General features: G+C 39.8%; 1 protein-coding gene across 3 annotated transcripts; it reads right to left on the bottom strand.

The window, feature by feature from the left end:
* Nucleotides 1-6,578: 6,578 nt before the first annotated feature.
* znf281a (zinc finger protein 281a) lies at nucleotides 6,579-19,127 on the bottom strand. Of its 3 annotated transcripts, none has more exons than XM_085271925.1 (7): nucleotides 19,003-19,127; nucleotides 16,772-17,225; nucleotides 15,244-15,345; nucleotides 14,612-14,738; nucleotides 10,695-10,778; nucleotides 10,455-10,573; nucleotides 6,579-10,341 (listed from the first exon to the last, which is right to left on the bottom strand). In XM_085271925.1, the coding sequence occupies exons 2-7, from the start codon at nucleotides 17,174-17,176 to the stop codon at nucleotides 8,755-8,757; spliced, it is 2,424 nt and encodes an 807-aa protein (XP_085128051.1). In that variant the 5' UTR covers nucleotides 17,177-17,225; nucleotides 19,003-19,127; the 3' UTR covers nucleotides 6,579-8,754. The 3 variants fall into 3 exon arrangements, with proteins under 3 accessions (XP_085128051.1, XP_085128053.1, XP_085128052.1); XM_085271927.1 differs by having other exon boundaries at nucleotides 14,612-14,735; XM_085271926.1 differs by lacking the exon at nucleotides 19,003-19,127 and adding an exon at nucleotides 18,718-18,980.
* Nucleotides 19,128-20,060: the final 933 nt, after the last annotated feature.

Here is a 20,060-nt window from a genome sequence, read left to right as displayed (position 1 = left end):
TTAAAAGTCCTACAAGAATGAATATACCCACTGAAATCTCAACTAAACACTTGTAAGATAACAATAATACACACTGAAGGAATTCCACTCATATTTAACCAATTGTATCAATTGACTATAAATCTCTCTTACAATGTGACTCAGTGACCAACCCACAATACACATATCAGGTGGATGCTTTACAGCCTCACTGACTGTTTCTAAAAAAAGCACCAGTCTTATCTTCCAGAAAGAATATGACACATACAGTACATGAAAGCCAAAAGTGCTTCAGCTGCAAACCTTGACCTCACGATGGATTTTCAATGTATCCTAATATTTCCCTTTGAAACACTTGCTTTTTAATTTGATAATCTACTCTCTTTGTCCTCCCATTGAGATGCACTGTCTCACATTTAATTCAGCCGGTTTGGATCAAACTCTGGCCTCTACAGGCCTGGACCAGGATCAGGATCAGGTCATGCTGACTTTGAAAAGAATGAGAGTTCTGTGATCTCAGTGGCAAACAAGTGATGTGAAACTAGCACATGAGATGGAGTGATGGGATGTGCAGGAAAAACCTGAATGAGAGATGTGTTTCTTATTTAAGTTCTTCATTATGTTTTGTGGTGTTCTTTTTGTGTTGGTTTGTTCTAATATATTTAGTTGTTTGTTTTTTTTCCTTTAAAAAGACCCATCGTTCAAAGAATTAGAACACAAGAGTGCCGAGTCCTCTGGATGAAAACAGAAACTCTGCACAGTATCCTCTCTTTCTTTCATGCTGTTATGCACTTCGAAATGGGTTTGACTATTCAGGCTAAATTGGTCCTGTCAGGATATGAAAAGAAGCGATGTTCTGTACAGCATTCTATTATATTTGCAGTTGTTATGTAACCACTCAGACAATCCAATGAAGCTAGTAAACAAAACGAGGAATTCTGCCCAGACCTTTGCTATTTTTCCCGAAGTTAAAAGCCTAAAAGTTTACTTCAACAAATTGCTTTTATTACCACTTATCTTTAGTTTTTTCAGATCTACGTTACCAACAACTCACTTGTAGCAAAGAAAATCTTTAACTTGGGGAAATCATTTCGAAGTATATTTCAGTGTTTAGTGATTAAGAGATGAAAAGTAGCTTTATGGACTCAAACAAAGGTAGGAGACAGGACAGGATCCCCTGGAGTCTAGGCCCAGGGAGTGGTGCAGGATTGCTCAATGAAAGGGCTCAGACTGTGAACATCCATGAGGATGAGGTGGAGAAGAGGGGGAGGGAAGGGTCATATAATGCTAGTTATGCAAGCTAGAAATACATGATTGCAATTGTATTTAAAGCAGAGGGACTAAATGACTCAAAGAACACAGCCAGAAAGATTACCATTCATCTAAGAGCGAAGATATTGGAATAGTTTTTGAAAGGATTCTTACAGCAGGAATAATATTCAGCCAAAAACGAGTAAAGACAGAAAGCAAGTGGACAGATACTAAAGCTAAAGCTTCACTTGAATTTCAAACATAATGGTCAAACGCATGAGGAGCTCAGTGTGCGCACTATCTTAAGAAAACACATTTAGAAAGAAAAAAACACAAGTAAACAACATCACTAATTTGACATGTGCAATTACAAAAAACAAGTGTGAGAAAACATCAAATCAAACAAGATGCAGTGCAATGAGCTCTCTTTGTCACCACAAAACTCAGCAACGTATCTGTGGAAACAATTTCCCAATGAGAAAATAATGATAATGCAGATTTAAACACAGATTCCTGTCATCTCCTGCTGACAGTCTGACGGAGAATTATCCTTTAACTATCAGAAAGAACATGCATTTAAAGTGATGACTGGATGTCTTAAGACAGAGCGACGAAAACTCTATTTAAGTGAAAATTTCAAAAGTGATTTCTGTGACTGTCACTGACTATCATATGTAATCCTTAACATGGGCTGCTTATGTGATGACTACAGAAAATCCACTGCTTTTATTTTATGTGGAAATCTTGAGTCGCAAGTGCCAAAGACTCATCCTTTGATCTGTTATTGATGTGAAATTCAGACCGATATCAACTAATTAAGAATCTTGATCAATAAATCCTTCTTCAGGTGGCCATAAAGTCCTCTGTGGCACATACAACATAATTACCTGTTGACATGTCTCTAATAAAATGCTAACGTTCCAGGAAGCCTGTGCATTCAAATTTACAACATAAAAAAAAACAAACCCACACTACATAAATAACATTCTTCTTCCACAGAACCACGTTTCCATAGCTCTGTCACAAGAACTCCACAACTCTGCTAACTTTTAATGGCTGAAAATAGTTGCGGTCAAGGATCCCTGTATAACACCTACAAAGAGATCTGGAACAGCTTGACCTTTCTCATTCTGAGCCAGCACTGATTTTCACATTTTACAGTATCAAGGCCACGGCTACTAATTTATACCGCCTTGAAAAAGCTCATCGTTGGAAAATTTATTGCAGCTTTTCATTTTTTGTTCCGGAAGTGAGGCATGAGACGTGCATTGTTACCGTTATATTACACCAGCGATGCCGTTACTACTGTTGGGTAATTGTGGATGACACACTGCTGAACTATGGAAGCAGATAGATCAACTATAAAGATAAAAAAGTTTCCTTAAGTTTCTATCTTAAGGAAACTGAGCAGGAACATTTTATTGTCTTTATTGTCTTCTGTAGTTGTAGAGTGTGAACGATGGTGCCATAATTTCAGTTACGAGATTAATAAGTGTGTAGCACTACTATTGCTCATGTTACGAGTTTCAGTGACCGTATTTAAATGCTTACACTTTATTGAGGCAGTAATTTTGTTTTGTTTGAAAAGAAAATGCCTTTATCAGACCTTAAGATGGTCAGTTTTCCAGTTAGATTCACATTCTCCTTCTTCATATTCTTCATGCTCCAACTGCTCAGTTTATATGGCTCTGCTCTCAAACACTCCTCAATGAAAGCCATACCAAATATCCAGCAGTGCATAAACACACACACACCTTAACGACCTCATTCTTATCTCATGCAAATACTCACATTGCAACATTTTCCAGTACCTTATGTTAATTTTCAGCCTGGCATGAGGAGCCTTTTAGAGTTGACACAAAGTGTCTTATTTCAGAGCTGGGTTCTGGTAAAAGGTGAGCCTTTCTTAATAGCGTGCAATGATTTACTTATTTATCCTTCTTTTTATTTTCCGGTTGAAGATTTCCTCTAGGGTTCCCGAAATGAAGAAAACATTTGAAGAGCTGGCATCAAAGCATATCATTGTCAACTTAACTGTGTTTGCACATTAACCACGTTTCATTTTTTTATTCTAGTCCTGATGCAAATGATTAAAACTGACAAAGCAGAGAGGCAGAAGAAGCAAATAGGTAATTCACACAGCAAAGAGGGGAAATATATTGCATTTTAGAATATACTTCCTGTGCAGGAGCCCAATCTAAAAACAAGTGGTGAGATCAAAAAGCAGCAGGCACAAAACTACCAAACAAAAGCTAGAACCACAAGAAATTCAACAGTGACTGGCATCCAGCACCACGACTCTCCTCACAAGGACATTTACCGCAGTGTCTTCATATGGTGACTAGGTGTCCCTCTTTATGTGGGGACACACTGAATTGGCATCCCTCCTACATTGTGATTTACATCAACATGTGAGTCTCACAAGAAACATGAGGACATTCACTGATCTGTCAATGCAGCCCTAATAATCACACACATGATTATTTTACAGAACACGAGCTGAAGTAGTACTTTCACAAAAACAGCTATACCCTAAAATCAAACTCTAGCTTTCATGTAGCGTTGCTTGCTTTCTAACATAATTTGGTGTATTTGTCCTTTACAAAACAAACGTCAGATTTGTACAGTGACTATTTGTTTTCTTTCTTTTCTTTGTAGGGATCTGTTCATCCTATTCTCAAACCTGAAATATGGACACGAGGAACACCTGAGTCCCCAAAGTCATTATGATCTGTCGCTGTGAAGGAGACAGCCACAGAACAAACAGCCTCTTTAAAACTCACTCCCTCTCTTTATTGCTGTATTTCCCCATACGCTATCTCACTGAGTACACAATGCAATAGGCGGCCATTTCTCAGCTCTACAGATAAGAACATCATGCACGTCACTCTCTCATCCACCCTTCCAACAGATCTGCATCCTCTGAAAGCAGGAGGAGTCAACAAGAGCACATAGGACAGAGTTCACAGCCTGTTTGCCAACCTTCCCACAGGGTTAACAACTGTTCAGCCAAACGCAACAATGCTGTAGGTTACTGCTTTTCCGAGCAACACATGACTTTACTAATAAAATTTAATCACTTCTGCCCACAAATTCATTGCTTCAACATTTAGGTCTTCCTTTCAACAATTCAGCATCAATAATGACCCTATGGTAACGTCAAAGTTTGAAATAAATCAACTGAATGGGAACATCTGTCATTGTTTGATAGAAAATCCAGTAATTTATTAACAAGATGGAGCTAGTAAGTCTGGGTGTGGACAACATAACCTAGGTAAACTTCACCTAGAAGTCAGCTAAGTTTTGTTTGTGGTGACAGAAAAACAGTCTGGTTCCCATTTCTATATAAGGAAGCAGTTTAATTCCCCTCATAGGTAATAAGGGGGAAATGAAAAGTATCACCCTCCCCTGAGGTAAAGTTAAAGGTTATTCTCATCTGAAGCACACAGTGCCTCGAATCCATTTACTTCCACAGTAGTCTATCATCAATAACACACAGATGTTTGTAACCCAGTCAAAGTAAGTATAGTTTTGAATGTTCGTGGCATTTAAAACAATCCGTGCCATGTCATTTAAGCTGTCACGGAAAGTGACAAATGTGGACGAGCAGAAGTAAAAGGATTCTTCAATTGTCCACAAAACACGATTTACATTTACTGCTGCTTTTCCTTTTTTTTTCTGTCATATATGCTCACCAGCTACTTTGTTAGGTACACCTGTTCAACTTCTTGTTACCTCAAATGTGTAATCAGCCAATCACACGGCAGCAGCTGAGTGGATTTAGGCATATAGCCATGGTCAACACAACCTGCCGAAGTTCAAAGCAAGCAACAAAATGGAAAAGAAAGGTCATAAAAGTGACTTTGATGTTGTTGTTACCTGATGGAATGGTCTGTGTATTTGAGAAATTGACGATATTTTGGGGATTTACCCAAACAAACATTTCTACGGTTTATAGAGAAGGGTCCAAAAAATAAAATGTCCAGCAAGCGGCAGTTCTCTAGTTGAAAACACTTTGTTGATGTCAGACAAGAATGGCCCGACCATTTTAAGCTGTTAGTAAGGTAAAAGTAACTCAAACATTAAAACCAACATATGCAGAAGAGCATCTCTAAACACACCACATTTTGAACCTTAAAGTAGATGGGCTCCAGCATCAGACCACATGGGTGCCACTCCCGTCAGCTAAGAACAGATAGCTGAGGCTGTGGTTTCCACAGGCTCACCAAAACTGAACAACAGAAGACTGGAAAAATGTTAGCTGGTCTGTTGTTTCGCAACCTGATGCAGGATTTGGATTAAAAGGTCAGAATGTTGCATAAACATGAAAACCTGCGTTCCATCATGAATGGACTGTGATACCATCATGTCAACCTGGACCAACATCTCAGATTAAAGCTGCACCTTGTTGAATCTATACCACAAAGAATTAAAGAAGTTCTGAAGGCAAAAGTGGGTCCAACCTGGTACTGGGGTGAGTGTGGCTCAGGTGTTAGAGCAGATCCGCTACTGAGTGGACGGTTCGTGGTTCAATTCCAGTCTGCATTCCAAACATCCTTGGGCAAGATACTAACCCCAAGTTGCCCTCCGATGTGTTCATCGGGGTGTGAATGTGTGTGAATATTTATTAGTTTGCACTTGAGTTTAGAAGTGGTTGTGTGAATGGGGCATGTTGTATACAGCGTTTCGAGTACTCCGGGAGAGTAGAAAAGTGCTACATAAGAATCAGTCCATTTACTGGCAACCTGTGTCCCGTGAGTGTATGTACACCAGTGTATCGAATGTAATCTGATTCATCTTTCATTAACAAATAGCAAACTAATCTTCCCATTAGGCCTCCTTAGGAACTCACTGGTTACAAATCTGTTTCCTGAACACAATTTAATTCAATTTTATTTATGTAGTCCCAAGTCACAACAACAGTGGCCTCAAGGTGCTTTATATTGTAAAGACACTACAATAATAAAGAGAAAAGCCCAACAATCAGATGACCCCCTATGAACAAGTATTTTGTTGACAGTGGAAAGGAAAAACTCCCCTTCAACAGGAAGAAACCTTTGTCACCTGATCCAGCCTTAATTATTATATGCTTTGTCAAAAATGACAATCATATAGTCACAAACACATGATCTATCAAACTCATTTTAGAGTCTGTGCTGTTTATGCAACTCCCGCCCCACCCCTTCCAAAGAAATGAGTTATTTAAAGAACTGCTTGCTGTCACTAGATGGTGATGTCTATCTTTCTATCTAGCGTTAGTAAGCCTCTTATACATTATACTACACTAATGTGCCAAGATCTTCATTATGAGTAACTACACATTTGATAAGAACTTTGAAACAAATCAGTTTTCTTGGTAACAATTTTTATTATTTTTCTCCTACTGTCAGTTCTTAATTCGTTGGACAATCAACCTCGCGAAATGTGTCACATGAACTTGAAAGAACATAAAAGTGAAAGATATCAGCTGCAAACATCTGGCTGTTATTAAAAAAAAAAAAAAAAAGGGTAGCAAAATTAATTTTATACAGGGGTAACAATTCAGTAATGTGTAGTGTTTCGTACATTTTTTGTAAACAAGAACACCGAAACAATATGGCAAAAATAAGATGTGAGGGCGAGAGGAGGTTGAACTTAAGAGACTGAACACTGGTTGGCAAGAGACATTTACAGAAACAGCATCTTAATGGGTCACATGTACAAATGTCATGTACACAAATGTTTTAAAACAGTCGCACAGAATCATGACGTTTTTCCACACACAACAGCATTTCTGCTACATACGTCACACCGTCACTCCTTTTGTCCCTGGATTACTGTGATATGAGGTATACGTGAGGCAAATTCTTGCCTCAACATGGCAACATATTATTTCAGATATTACAGCATTGCATTCAGTCTGCCATGTTTGATGATTGCTTAAATGAGGCCATTAGGGCACAAAGGGGTTCAGCGACTCGGTCAGCAAAGTGATATAATTTCCAGCATTCGGGGCCAGTCGTTTCTATGGAAGACAGCGCAGTTATTGTTATGTTGTTGTCTTTACATAAAGTACATTTCCAAACCAGCGAGAAATTACATTAAACATTTACGAGACAATATTTTGTTGCTGTACTTCTAAGGAATAGGCACCCAATTTCTAACAGGACAAACAGGCTTGGTACTGCCAGCACAAGCAAAAGCTCTAAATGTATACAACATATTTCTCTATGTGTATACATGTTTCTGAGCTGAAGAAATACTTGATCACTATCACATTTTGTCATTAAAGTCAATATGAAAGCAAAGCTGATAAACTCGAGTAACAAGTCAAACTAAAACTAGGGGGTTTGAATTACATTTACATTATCCCAATTAAATATTAGCATTTCTAACCCCTCCCTAAAAACAGGAGGAGAAAGATCAAATCCCAGTTTTCCCATATCAACCCTCCCCTCATCCCATATGCTCAGCCCCAAGAACCCCCATCTGCATACAACATGTCTGATGTTTGAGCTTCCTTGATCCGACGTGGTACTTTACTCAATGTAAGAAATCGGTTCAAAGTGCTAATTGAAATAAGAGGAAGAACAGAAGAGGAAAAGGGGAAGGCCATTCTATCGCTGTCCAACAGCAACCTCTATTGGCCAAAGAAAAGCCTTAACATCATTTTTGTTCTCCAAAAATACACCAAGGACAACATTTGACCCCTGAACCAGCCCCCTTTCTTCCTCAATTTGGATTGGAAGATGCCCAGAATGATTAAAACTGTTCTTTTACATAATATATATTTTTATAAATATATATATATAGATATATGTATTTATATATGGCCCTTATTGAAGCAAACATGAGTTTCACATTGACATTAAAGTACCATAATCTCTATATAGCCAAGTAGAAAGTGTTCTCAGTGTTCAAGTGAGCTGGCAGCAGTCAGTTTATGTCACACTCATTCAACAAGTAATAAAACATAAGAAATATCATCTTTGAAGTCGCAAATTTACACTTCTGAAAAGAGTGCTCACTGCACCTCGTAAGCCTCTCCTTTCTCACTTTTTCCTGAGTAATACTTTAACCTTGTAACAGACAAACACGTTTTATTTTGTTTTGTTTTTTTTGCTAGTTTTATTCTGGGCTAATCCCTGCCATCGTGGTTATTTCTATGTTGTAAAGTTGATTGCTCAAACACTTCAGCTCGTTGAAAAAGAAATACGTCTGGCTCTTACCCTACACTTACTGAAAAAGTTCATAATTAATGACCAAACCTAATGTCACTAATGTGACCAGAATAAACAGTAAAGTACATATTTAACTTAAAATTACAGATACTTAAAAAAAAAGAATAATAAAAAACTTGCATTTGCAGGAAGCCTTCCAGGCTCATTGCAGGAAGAGGAGTGGGCACAAAGACAAAGCATCAGTATAATTAAAATATAGATGTCACTTAAAAAAATAACAATAATAATAATAAAATAGGAGCACTGAAAAATTAAAATAAGGACATCAACTTTAACAACAGAGCATTTACTCGTTCTCAGGCTCTCATCTGTAGCTTTGGCTTGTCGGAGTTTTGGAACCTGTACTTACTGGCTCATTGACATCAGATAACAAACTACTATACCCTGAGAATTCAGACACAGGTGTCCGTATCCTGTGATCCACCTCCCTGCCAGAGTCAGTGCCGTAAGACAAGCCTCTGCCATCTGACTTAAACTGGGAGCCAAAGGCCTGGGCAAAGTTTTCAATCTGGTAGGAAGGCTTAGAGGAGTCCAGAGAGGCCAGATCCTGCGAGGGGGCCAGAGGGTAGGCTGCCGCTGTACCATTTTTGACAGGCGGGTGGTCCTTCTGGCTACTCAGGTCAGATGGGCTGATCTGGTAGGATGAAGGGGGAGTGGAGGAGTGCTGTTTCTCCATCTGTTCGGTGAGCTCCTGAGAAGGGGTGAGCTGCTGGTGTGTGGAGGCCTCCAGGCTGCCCAGGTGGAAGCTGTGCTGTGGTGAGGAGCCTGTCAGCATCGCAAAGTGAGACTTTGGCACAGAGGAGGACAGCGAAGGCAGCGACTGGCCAAACCCGCACTCCAGTGGGGACGTAGTGTAGATGTTCTTGTCAGCGTAGATGGGATTTCCTGGGTGGGAACCAGTGAAGGGTCCTGAGGCAGGAGGTCCCAGAGGGAAGCCTGCACTGTGGCTGGTGCGCTCCAAAGCTTGCAGCAGGAAGCGGGAGTATTCGTGCATCATCACAGTCTTGTCTCCTGATGGGCTGGGTGTGTTGGTGTTGTGGCTGATGTCAGCACCATCAGATGTGGTAGGGTTCAGTGCCACATGTTGGTCATTGATGTCGAAGTGAACATCCTGGTGTGAGTTATCAGGTTTCTGGGCATAATGGTCCAGCAGACTCTGCAACACTTCATCAGGGATCCCTGACTTGTCAAGACTAAGAGAAGCATCGCTGTCCATTACACCAGAAATGCCACCCTGGATTACAGAAGGCTGGGAAGACAAGTGGATGCTTACATCATACTCAGTGCTAGATCCTCCAGCTACAGGAGGTCCCGAGGCGTTTGCATTGTTTGCTGCTTGAAGGTAGCGACGCTTCTTCAGAAACTGCATGGCGTCATCGTAATTGCTGCTGGCGGGTCCGACTTTAGCCCCATTACCCTGCAGGAGCCCAAGGCCATCCATACCCCCACCCTGCTCCAACGTACCTGCTTTGACCTGTCCCAGACCTGCTTTATCCAAGCCCTTACGATTGGCCTTTTTGAATGCCATCTTTGGAGCTTGGCCGTTGTGGCCTTGTTGCATTCTAGGGTCTGGCTCAGTAGAGGAAGAAACCGCTTGATTCTCCAGTGAGTATTCATGGATAGTATAGCCTCCAGATACAGCCCCATGCATGTGGGATGCCCTCAACCCCCCTCCATCTCCCTTCTTCTTTTTGCGCTCCCCTCCCTCTCCAGAATTTTTAGACCTTCCCCTCTTCCTACCGCCACTCCCAGCATTTCCCTGAGTGATCCCATAGCTGCCATTACCCATTTCTACACAACTCAAGTCCATCATGCCAGGATCCAGCCCCTTCTTTATGGCTTCTCCACAGGTTCGCTTGTGCTTAAGCAGTCGGTCTGTCCGAGAAAAATACTGAAACAACACGAGTTGCATTTAAAAATGACTCAACTTATTTTAAAATAACAACAGTACCAATAAACCCTTTTGATGGATAGCAAAGAGGAGGCTTTAATTAGTTCACAAACCTGTTGGCAGGTCTCACATCTGTACGGCTTTTCTCCACTGTGCGTCCTTTTGTGTCTTTCCATGTGGTATTTCTGAATAAACCGCATGTTGCACTGGTCACAGCTAAATGGCTTCTCTCCTGTTACACAAAAACAGACACTCTATAGGTTAGTCATCCTTTAGTGTGGTAAAAAACACATAATGACTCGAGTTTGCATTAGGCCCCTGGGTCATATGATTAGTTGTCATAAATTACTCACCACTGTGGATTTTCTCGTGTCGCTGGAGAAGGTACTTCTGAATGAAACTCATGTTGCACTGAGTGCATCTAAAGGGTCTTTCACCTGAAATAAGATCACATGATCACTGTGATGTTATAATAACTCATGTGATATAGTTCTTTAAAGCAGGATATACACATAACACGTACCCATGCACAACTTACGCAATTGAGGACAGTATTTACAAGCCGTCTGTGTGTCATAAAGGTGTTTATTCAACTTTGGCAGTCTGGCAGCTTGAACAAATACCTGGCTCACTCAACACAAAATGTGTGTGTGTGGGTGTGTCACTGCTATTGCAACACACGGCACTGGATTTCAGAGGTGCTTACCATACCTTATTCTCTCAATTTTGCCTCTTAGAGTAAAGCCCATTGTTTTAAGGAAGAGAGAAAGAAAAACTTCTTCTCTAACTTTTCTTTTTATAAAAGGCATGTATGAGGTCTGTTTATTAAAAAGGAAGCAGCGCACAAAAATCAAAGACCATTCTCAATTTAAATTTATTCAAATCTCAACTTAAAAATCCTCTTCCTGAAAATACAGAGTGACTTTCAGCACACCTGCCACTTTTAGAAAGTGCTGTGGAAGTCCTGATCTGACCTCTTGTACTTATGCCTCTGCAATCTCCACTAGTGTACCTCCATTAAGCCAAAACACTAAATGTGAATTTCATTTTCAAGGAAGGAGGAAAATTTGGAGAATCAGCTGGATGTTTGTGCAGGTCAAAAACTTCTGCGCTTTAGACCCACCTCATGTTGGTACACACAATCCATGATACGGACACAATTAAGTGACACAAAGTGGACGGATGGGGAGATATGTAAGGTACACCTTAAGTGTGTAGTAGAACTCTGCATTGTCAGCCTTACCTCTGTAGATTAACTCACGAAGCAAAAATCCCATTAATGACATAATGCTTATGGTATGCTCCTCATCAAATGTGCCACCTTAAAGCTTGGACTCCTCAACAGAAAACTCCTAAAATCTGCCCCTTCTGCACTTAGCACTTCAGGGATGATCTTCCACATCAAATTCTACAATAGAAATTTGGGTTTTCTCTCTGTACACCCTAAAGGAGATCTGGCACATTAACACTAGCTCCTGGCCTGCTCTTTTAATCAATTTTCTATCGTCTATGACGATACATTTATCACACCACAGCTAAACATTCAGACAAAGAGCAAACAAAGGAAATAAAACATTTCTCAGACAAGGTCTGGAGGAGCCAAATTATATTTTACTTGATAACGAGACAGAAAGATTAACCAGCATGTGCACTTATGCACACATACAGGGATTTTATTTTTATTTACAGGAACTTCAATCAGCAAATGGATTAAGCTTTATTGTAACCAGAAACTGTAATACAAAACCTTAAAAGAAGATGGATTTAATTTAGAAGTGGCAGCTAGTGCGATCATGTGCCCTTGTAAGCAGCAAACAACACATTTACAATTAAGCTTAATTATAGAAAAAAGGCATGGGTTCCCCTATGATGAGTAGTGATAAAAGGCTGTACAGGTAGAGGATAGGCCTCGCATCATATTTGTGTTTGCCTTTCACGAACAAAGAGCATCTAAAACAACCTGAATGTTAGGATAGCAGTGAAGCTCATGGCCTGGGATAACCTCTATTATTATTTTCTACAGTTGACAGGCTAACAAACCCTCCTGTGTCAGTGGCAGCTGAACTTCATTCGACCATGGCCTGCAATGACTTTGCCAAATTCTTCACTGAAAAAATCCAAAAAATTAGACAAGCAATTGGTACATCAACAGCAGATCCAGGATATGTACTGTGTCCACCAAAAAACTGTTTAAACACCATGAAACAGTTTCAACCTATTAACAGCAAAGACCTGGAGGACATCTTAGGTCAACTGAACAACTCCTCCTGCTGTTTAGATGTCCTGCCAACAAGTTTGTTCAAAAAGGTCTCAAAGACTTTAGAGTCAGACCTGTTACAGATCGTCAACTTTTCTTTATTATCAGGTGTGTTTCCAGAATCACTAAAAACTGCTGTAATCAAACCTATACTGAAAAAGGACAATCTTGACAAGACACAAATGAACAACTACAGGCCGATCTCAAATCTCCCGTTTTTAAGTAAGATCATTGAAAAAGCAGTTTCTCAACAGCTCAGTTACTTCTTAAAACAGAATAATTGCTACGATGCCTTCCAGTCAGGTTTTAGACAGAACCACAGCACTGAAACCGCTCTGACCAAAGTGTTTAATGACATATGTCTGAATACAGACAGTGGAAAAATGTCAGTCCTAGTTTTACTGGATCTCAGTGCAGCATTTGATACAGTTGACCACAACATATTACTCAAACGACTGGAGAACTGGACAGGTCTTTCAGGAACTGTACTAAACTGGTTCAAAACATACGTAGAAAACAGGAAATACTTTGTATCAATAGGTAACTTCACATCTGAGCAGACAAGTATCACATGTGGAGTTCCCCAAGGTTCCATCTTGGGACCCCTTCTGTTTAACATCTACATGCTCCCACTGGCACAGATTATAAACAACAACAAAATAAACTATCACAGCTATGCAGATGACACACAAATATATATCACAATGTCACCAGGAGACCGAGGCCCTGTACAGGCTCTTGGTAAATGCATTGAGGAAATCAATGACTGGTTGTGCCACAATTTTCTCCAGCTAAACAAAAACAAAACTGAGGTAATAGTCTTTGGCGCCAAAGAAAAACGATTACAGGTCACCAGAGAACTTCAATCTATACATCTAAAAACCACAAACCAGGCGAGAAATTTGGGTGTAGTGATGGATGCAGACCTAAACTTAGAAAAACACATTAAGACAATAACAAAGTCAGCTTACTATCACCTCAAGAATATATCAAGGATAAAAGATCTGATGTCTCAACAGGACCTGGAAAAACTAGTCCATGCATTCATCTTTAGTAGGCTTGATTACTGTAACAGCATCTTTACAGGTCTACCTAAAAAATCAGTCAGACAACTACAGCTCATTCAGAACTCTGCTGCTCGAGTCCTCACTAAGACCAAAAAAGTGAACCACATCGGTCCAGCTCTGAGGTCCTTACACTGGCTGCCTGTCCGTCAGAGGATAGACTTTAAAGTTCTGATGCTGGCCTATAAAGCTCTGAATGGTTTAGGACCAAAATACATCAATGACCTCCTGACCCAGTATGAACCATCCAGATCCCTCAGGTCATCTGGATCCGGTCTTTTATCAGTTCCCAGAGTCAGAACCAGACACGGAGAAGCTGCATTCAGCTTTTATGCTCCTTATATCTGGAACAAACTCCCAGAAAGCCTCAGATCAGCTGAAACACTCAGTTTATTTAAATCCAGGTTGAAGACTCACCTGTTCTCAGCTGCATTTGAATAAAGCACCAAATCCACACTTTAAGCTTAAATTTCAAAACTTACATTTAACTACTGATTTTATCTACTGTTCTGATTTTATCTGTTTTGATTTTATATACTGTTGTTTGTTTGTTTGTTAATTAGTTAGTTTATTTGCTTGTTTTATTCAATTTTAAATCATGCTTTTTATTTGTTCTTGTTTCTAATGTCTCTGTAAAGCACTTTGAATCACCTTGTTGTTGAATTGTGCTATACAAATAAACTTGCCTTGCCTTGCCTATTAAATGAAGCAAATTCAATAGATTTGATTAATCCAAAGCACTTAGTAAATACTGGACAAAGAACTATTTGAAGATAATATTACAGTAGAAAAGCAATAAGCTACGATGCATGGGCCAATGCAGCATCTGCCAAATGACATCATCATTTCCTTCCTTGTATTTATTGTGCTAACCACTGAGATAACCCACAAGGAAATGCACAGAGCAGAAAAATCTAAGCACTGTGGTGAAATCGACACACTACAATACCTGTGTGAATGAGAACGTGTCTGCGTAGATGATAGGAGCTTCTGAAGGATGCATTGCAATGTTCACACATGTGAGGCCTGGATCCTGGAGACAGGTTACCTCCATCTGCATTCAGCATCACTGACTGCTATAGAACAATACAAGAGAGAGGGGGATGGGTAACAATTAGCCATCTTTCTCTAGATACATTCTCTACAGAATGTATCTAAAATATCACTGTCTGAAAAATATTGCACTTTTTTGCAATTGGTAAAATCTTCTAACTCAAAATGCATAATCTATTTTTTCAACATTAAACTCAACTTGCACTTAAAGCTCCATGTAACTCACAACAGAATTGAAATGAAACAGATGTTTGTAAATACATTGAAATCTCTGGTCCAGTAACAAAACTGTATTAAATGTAAAGTGATTGTATTACTTCACTTTGCATTGCTTTGATTAAAGTTGATTGAAATAGACAAAATACTTTGTGCCAATCATTTTTTTATGCACCCCCCCCCCCGACATTTTTTTTTTTTGTTTCTGCCAAAAGCAAATTAGCACACTTGTATGTTCTTTGTGATAATTATTGATGTGATGAGGACTAACTAAAATATGGTTGCATTCAGTTTTATAAATACAAGACAAACCTTTGCGTCACTTCTCTTCTTTCTTGGTTTACCCTCCTGTCCATCACCATTTGACCTTCGACCTTTTTTCCCAGTGGGCTCCTTTTCTAACTGACTTGGCAGCTGTGAGGATGACAATAGGAGAGGGAGAGGGCCGTGAGAGCGAGCCATGACAAGAAAAATCACTTGATTGAAGGTTAAAGGCCTGCAGTCTCAAACTATCACGCAAACAGATCCACGTTTGCTGCTTATGCAAACAAACAAAACGCTTGGACAATCTCTTGTAATTGTCTCTTGGAAAGTGATTGCGCAAGATGTGGTTCTAGTGGGCAGAATTTATTGTTCTTTTATGGTTTAGCAGCCTCTAACTCACCACTTTTCATCTACTATTCTTACGAAACTGCACACTTTGCAAACTAAACATTCAAAATGACAACTTCTTAGTAAACTTCACTGCAACGAATGGCATTAATTCAGAGAACAGGAAAATGAGTGCCTTTTCTTCTATTTGTTTGCCTTCCTGCCCTGCAATTTCTTTCCCAGTAAGCACACTACTCTCCTCACTGCCATATGGAGGCTGACGGGACAAATGTGGGTGCACCTGCTGTTTTCAAATCAGCCCAGTCTTTAGGTCAATCTGGGGAAAGTCCAACCAAAATAAAAAGGGTCCAATTTTGTCTAGACTATGGAGTATTTAAAAGACAACATTTTGTAGGCATTGGTTTATTACCAGAAAAGGAAAAAAACATCTGGTAAAATGTAAATATTTTTCACTATCTTATGATAATTATTAAGCAATTTTTTTTTTTTTTTAAAGTATTACATTTATAAAACACTCTTTTATTGCAACTTGCTATGAAAATCTGTGGATTCTAAAGGCTCCCAATGTTGTGTAACAAAAAATGTTAAACATCAATTTTAAATGAATGCTGCTCAATGAAGACAATAATTGGCTGTTTTTCCATAAACAACACTGGCGAACTCTGACGGCTTGCTATTGTTAGGAGAACATGGATGTGTATATTTGTATCTGAATGAACACAAAGGAGATCTGAAATGAAGCACGTGCTCAAACAAGACAGCTGTGTCCTCGCCACGACGTTCTCATTCATGCCGAGGCTGGATGACGTCACCCTTCTAACCAGAAAGAGAAACTACTTTGCATTTCATGCCGTCAATAGATTTAACGCCCAACTTATGATTAGAACACAAACAATTAAGGATTTTATGCTCAATTTCTTTGTTATATATGGTGTAAAATTCAATATTTCTAAATGTTATTGCAAATCTTTGTTTTGGTACATTCGGGGGAATAAGTTCAGAAAATAACGCAAGTGATTGTTCTCTTGTTTTGTCCAGCGAAGGCTCAAAAATGCTTCAAGAAAAACCATTGATTACTTTAATAAATTAAATGACTTTTTAAAATATTTGTATCTATAACCTGATAATGGGAAGAAATTCAACTTTTAAAAAATCATACACATGTATGACTCACTTACAAAACTGCTAGAAATGAATCACAGTCTGCAATCCTCTCAGAAATACTTACACTGCCCATGTTGAGATCGTGCACCAATAAATCTTGGTTGTTACCAACATTCACCTCCAGCAGCTCTGTGCTCTTTACCAGGCCACCAGGGTAGAGAGGCAAGCGATAATCGTGCTCTGTCAGCTTCTCCTGCTTGATACCTATAGTGTGAACATAGTCTCCCACACCTGCACATCCCAGGCTGCCAGCCTGGTTGTCCATGGTGCAATCAGGGGAGTCACGCTCCTTCTTCAGGATCATTTCTTGAGGTGGAAGGTCCTGCATTACGGAATGGGCAGCCAGCCGTGTGAAGCTGGTGACAGGTGGGAGATGGCTGAACATAATCATGCCTGCTCCAAAACTGGAGTCCATGCTCCCGTTGCAGCGCAGGAATTCATTCCCTAGTTTGTCTTGAATGATGCTCATGGTGAAGGCTGGCGGGCAGGAAAACTATGTGGTGAAAATCAATGTGATCCTGTGAGGAAAAGAATGACAGCAGGACTATAATATTACATAATCACAATAAACTTTAAAGGATAACTATAACTAGCTATCAGGATGTGAGGACATACAAATAATAGTCAATAGACAACAGTTATGGAGCCGGTTAAGCTTAGCCTACAGGAATCGGTGTCACGGTCTCTGATCTCACAACTAGACGCTTAGTCGGATTAAAGTGACGATTTGTGGGTCAACAAAAGGCTACAGTCTCGAACAATGACAAGTGCAAATAAGCTGGTGGTACACTGTGCAAAATTCTTTTCCCAATTACTGTGTGCGTGCTCGATATTTTACAGGACAAAAAGGTGACAGCCAGAGCTGTTCTGGTCACAACATGAGAAGTGGGGACAGGATTGAACTTGTATGTTAATCTGTTTGATGGTGCTGTCTGACCCAGTCATGCTATTTGAATGAGCTTATCAACGAGAGCTCACACGGGCTGTATTAGAAAGGCTGATGGTGTAATTACGTGGCTGCTACATAAACAACAGCAACCAAGGGGAACAGATCCGAGCACATGCTAGTATGCCAGTTTTGATCATAGTGAGGATAATGCATGAACACAGGACCCGTTTATTATCTGACCCACCGTGTACTAGACCACAAAGCAAGTTCCATCACAGAGAGCTCCAGGTAGTATTTCCAGTTTCTGAAACCAGAATGGGATGTTTACATCTAACACATAACCAAGATATTAGTGTGCATGTAAACATACTCAGGCTGGAGCCAAATGCACGCATCTGAACAAGATCAGGAGTTAAAACGTCATTATTTACATCCAAATCTAATTTTACCAATATTTGCTAAGATGTCTGTTTACATTATGATTCCCAGGATAATAATACAACCGGACAAAAATACAATTATATGTTGAACATGTCTCTCACCACTCCGCGAGTGCTTTCTGCCTGCAGCCTCTTGGGGTACGCTAGCAGAAATAACCAACTCAGCTAGCAAAAATCCAACTTTGTAAATAAAATAAATAAATAAGTAAATCAAACTTAGTCGAAGTACTTAACTATGGGTTTTTTTAATGCGCTAAAGCAGATAAACTGTGTGCTCCCATATGGACATTTAGGAAAACTACCGTTCGTCTTCTATGAAATTAGCTCCCTGGCTAACCATCTGGCTAACGACTCTTGCGGGGCCCTTCTTTGTGATGCAGGAGCAGGCAATAATTAATATCGCCATGCAATAACAGCAAGCAGATTTACGATGAGAAAAACGCCGAATGATGCGAATACGAATGGGAAAACGACTGTAATACGAAGAGAGACATTTCTTTCAAAGCATCTGAACAAAGTTAGTTAAGTACTTTTTTCTTAACGCTGGGTTTGAATATTTGAATTAGAGGCAGGTATCACCACAGAGGTACACACAAGCCAACCTAAATCTGTGAGGTGGAGAAATGATCAAGGACAAAAGCTGTTTTGAGTCGGAAGATGAAATAAATGACTACAACTTACATCGTGTGCTATTATTGAGGGGCTTCTTTAAATGTTGGCTTTGTTTCCCGGACAGTTAACCGATTGTAAACGATGGGAGCGACAACACGGGCATGACCCATAACAAACGGCCCACACAACCCCAGCGAACAATGATGCTCGCCCGACTAGCCGAGACGGCTAACTTAGCCGCTAACTAGCGGTAACGTTGCTGCGCTCCGCTTTGTTGTCTGTCCCGTACGAGGAGTTCAAACACAGCTCCCGCCGACCCTGTAACCAAAGTTGGATTTTATAAATTTATCTTACCGGTGCAGGACCATGACCCTGCTGCTTTGGCTCGCGTGGTTTACCCTCAGCTGTCCGTTTTTTAATATCTAGAGCCAAAACATTGTTCTCCCGCAGCTGCTGGGTTCTTCCATCTTTGCTCGGCGCGGAGCATTCTGGGTCTCGCAGGCGGACGCGTCCTAAACACAGAAAAAACAAACCACCTCCTATGTTCACGTACAGCCTACCGTACTAGTATTTCGGTTTTCACTTTCACATCACTCATTGTCTTAAAAAACAACAACCTTCAAAATAAACCTTATTAGTTTTTGAGAATCCGCTATAATTAATGTATTTTATGCAAAGTATCAAACAGACACCATTTCAACTTCTGTATAAGCCTTTGTTTTAACACCTTTAAATTCTGAAGGTATTACAAAATAGCCAGATAGGACAGAAGAATATAGATTGGTAAAGTGCCACAGTTACCAAAAACAGTTTAGAGTAATGTTTTCAAAAGCAAGTAGAAAATCTACTGGAGTTTTCTTTCTAAAAAAGCACTAAATAAATAAGTAATTGCAAAATATGTGTTCAGAACAAATGCTAAAGCACCGATTGTAAGCAAGAGTACTGACTTCAGACTGCCATTAGGGTATGGTGTGAAGTATGCACTAAGATAAATAGCAGCCCTTTCTTAAAATTTCAAACCAGTAGACTGTGATTACACAATAGGACTCTCCTTACAGCAGAATACTGTTATACAGTATATTAATATCTAGTAAACAAAATCTTAAACACTACTCTCTCAGTACCTTAAGTAGGTACAGAATTTACATATGACATGTAGTGGAGTGACATTAGTAGGTAGAGGAACAAGTGCGTCAGTACATATCAATAAATATTCTACCTTAGTTTCTGAAAATATTGAGCACTAAAGTGGAAAAGTGGTAGAACACCCATCAGTTTTCAACTTTTGTTTTCAATAAATCTTCCTTAGGTTCACATATCGGAGGCTGCTCTTTCACACAGCGAGTCTCAGATGCTCAGCTCAGCGTTTTAAAGGGACCATGACAGATGTGCTTGGAAGCTCTCAGACCTGC

Source organism: Mchenga conophoros, linkage group LG4 (genome assembly GCF_057382185.1).
Source record: "Mchenga conophoros isolate Kocher_MC1m ecotype Shallow Benthic linkage group LG4, M_conophoros_male_GT1.1, whole genome shotgun sequence".
Taxonomy (NCBI): Eukaryota; Metazoa; Chordata; class Actinopteri; order Cichliformes; family Cichlidae; genus Mchenga; species Mchenga conophoros.
Note: the sequence above shows the minus strand (reverse complement) of the source record. Positions and strands in the feature narration are given on the sequence as shown.

Bases quoted from the DNA above. Each gene is read 5' to 3' on its own strand.
- znf281a (XM_085271925.1), bottom strand. From the start codon at position 17,176: ATGAGCATCATTCAAGACAAACTAGGGAATGAATTCCTGCGCTGCAAC. The intron at 10,574-10,694 runs GTGAGTAATTTA...TTTGTGTAACAG, and splicing joins ACACGAGAAAATCCACAGTG to GAGAGAAGCCATTTAGCTGT. The intron at 10,342-10,454 runs GTTTGTGAACTA...GTGTTGTTTCAG, and splicing joins GATGTGAGACCTGCCAACAG to TATTTTTCTCGGACAGACCG.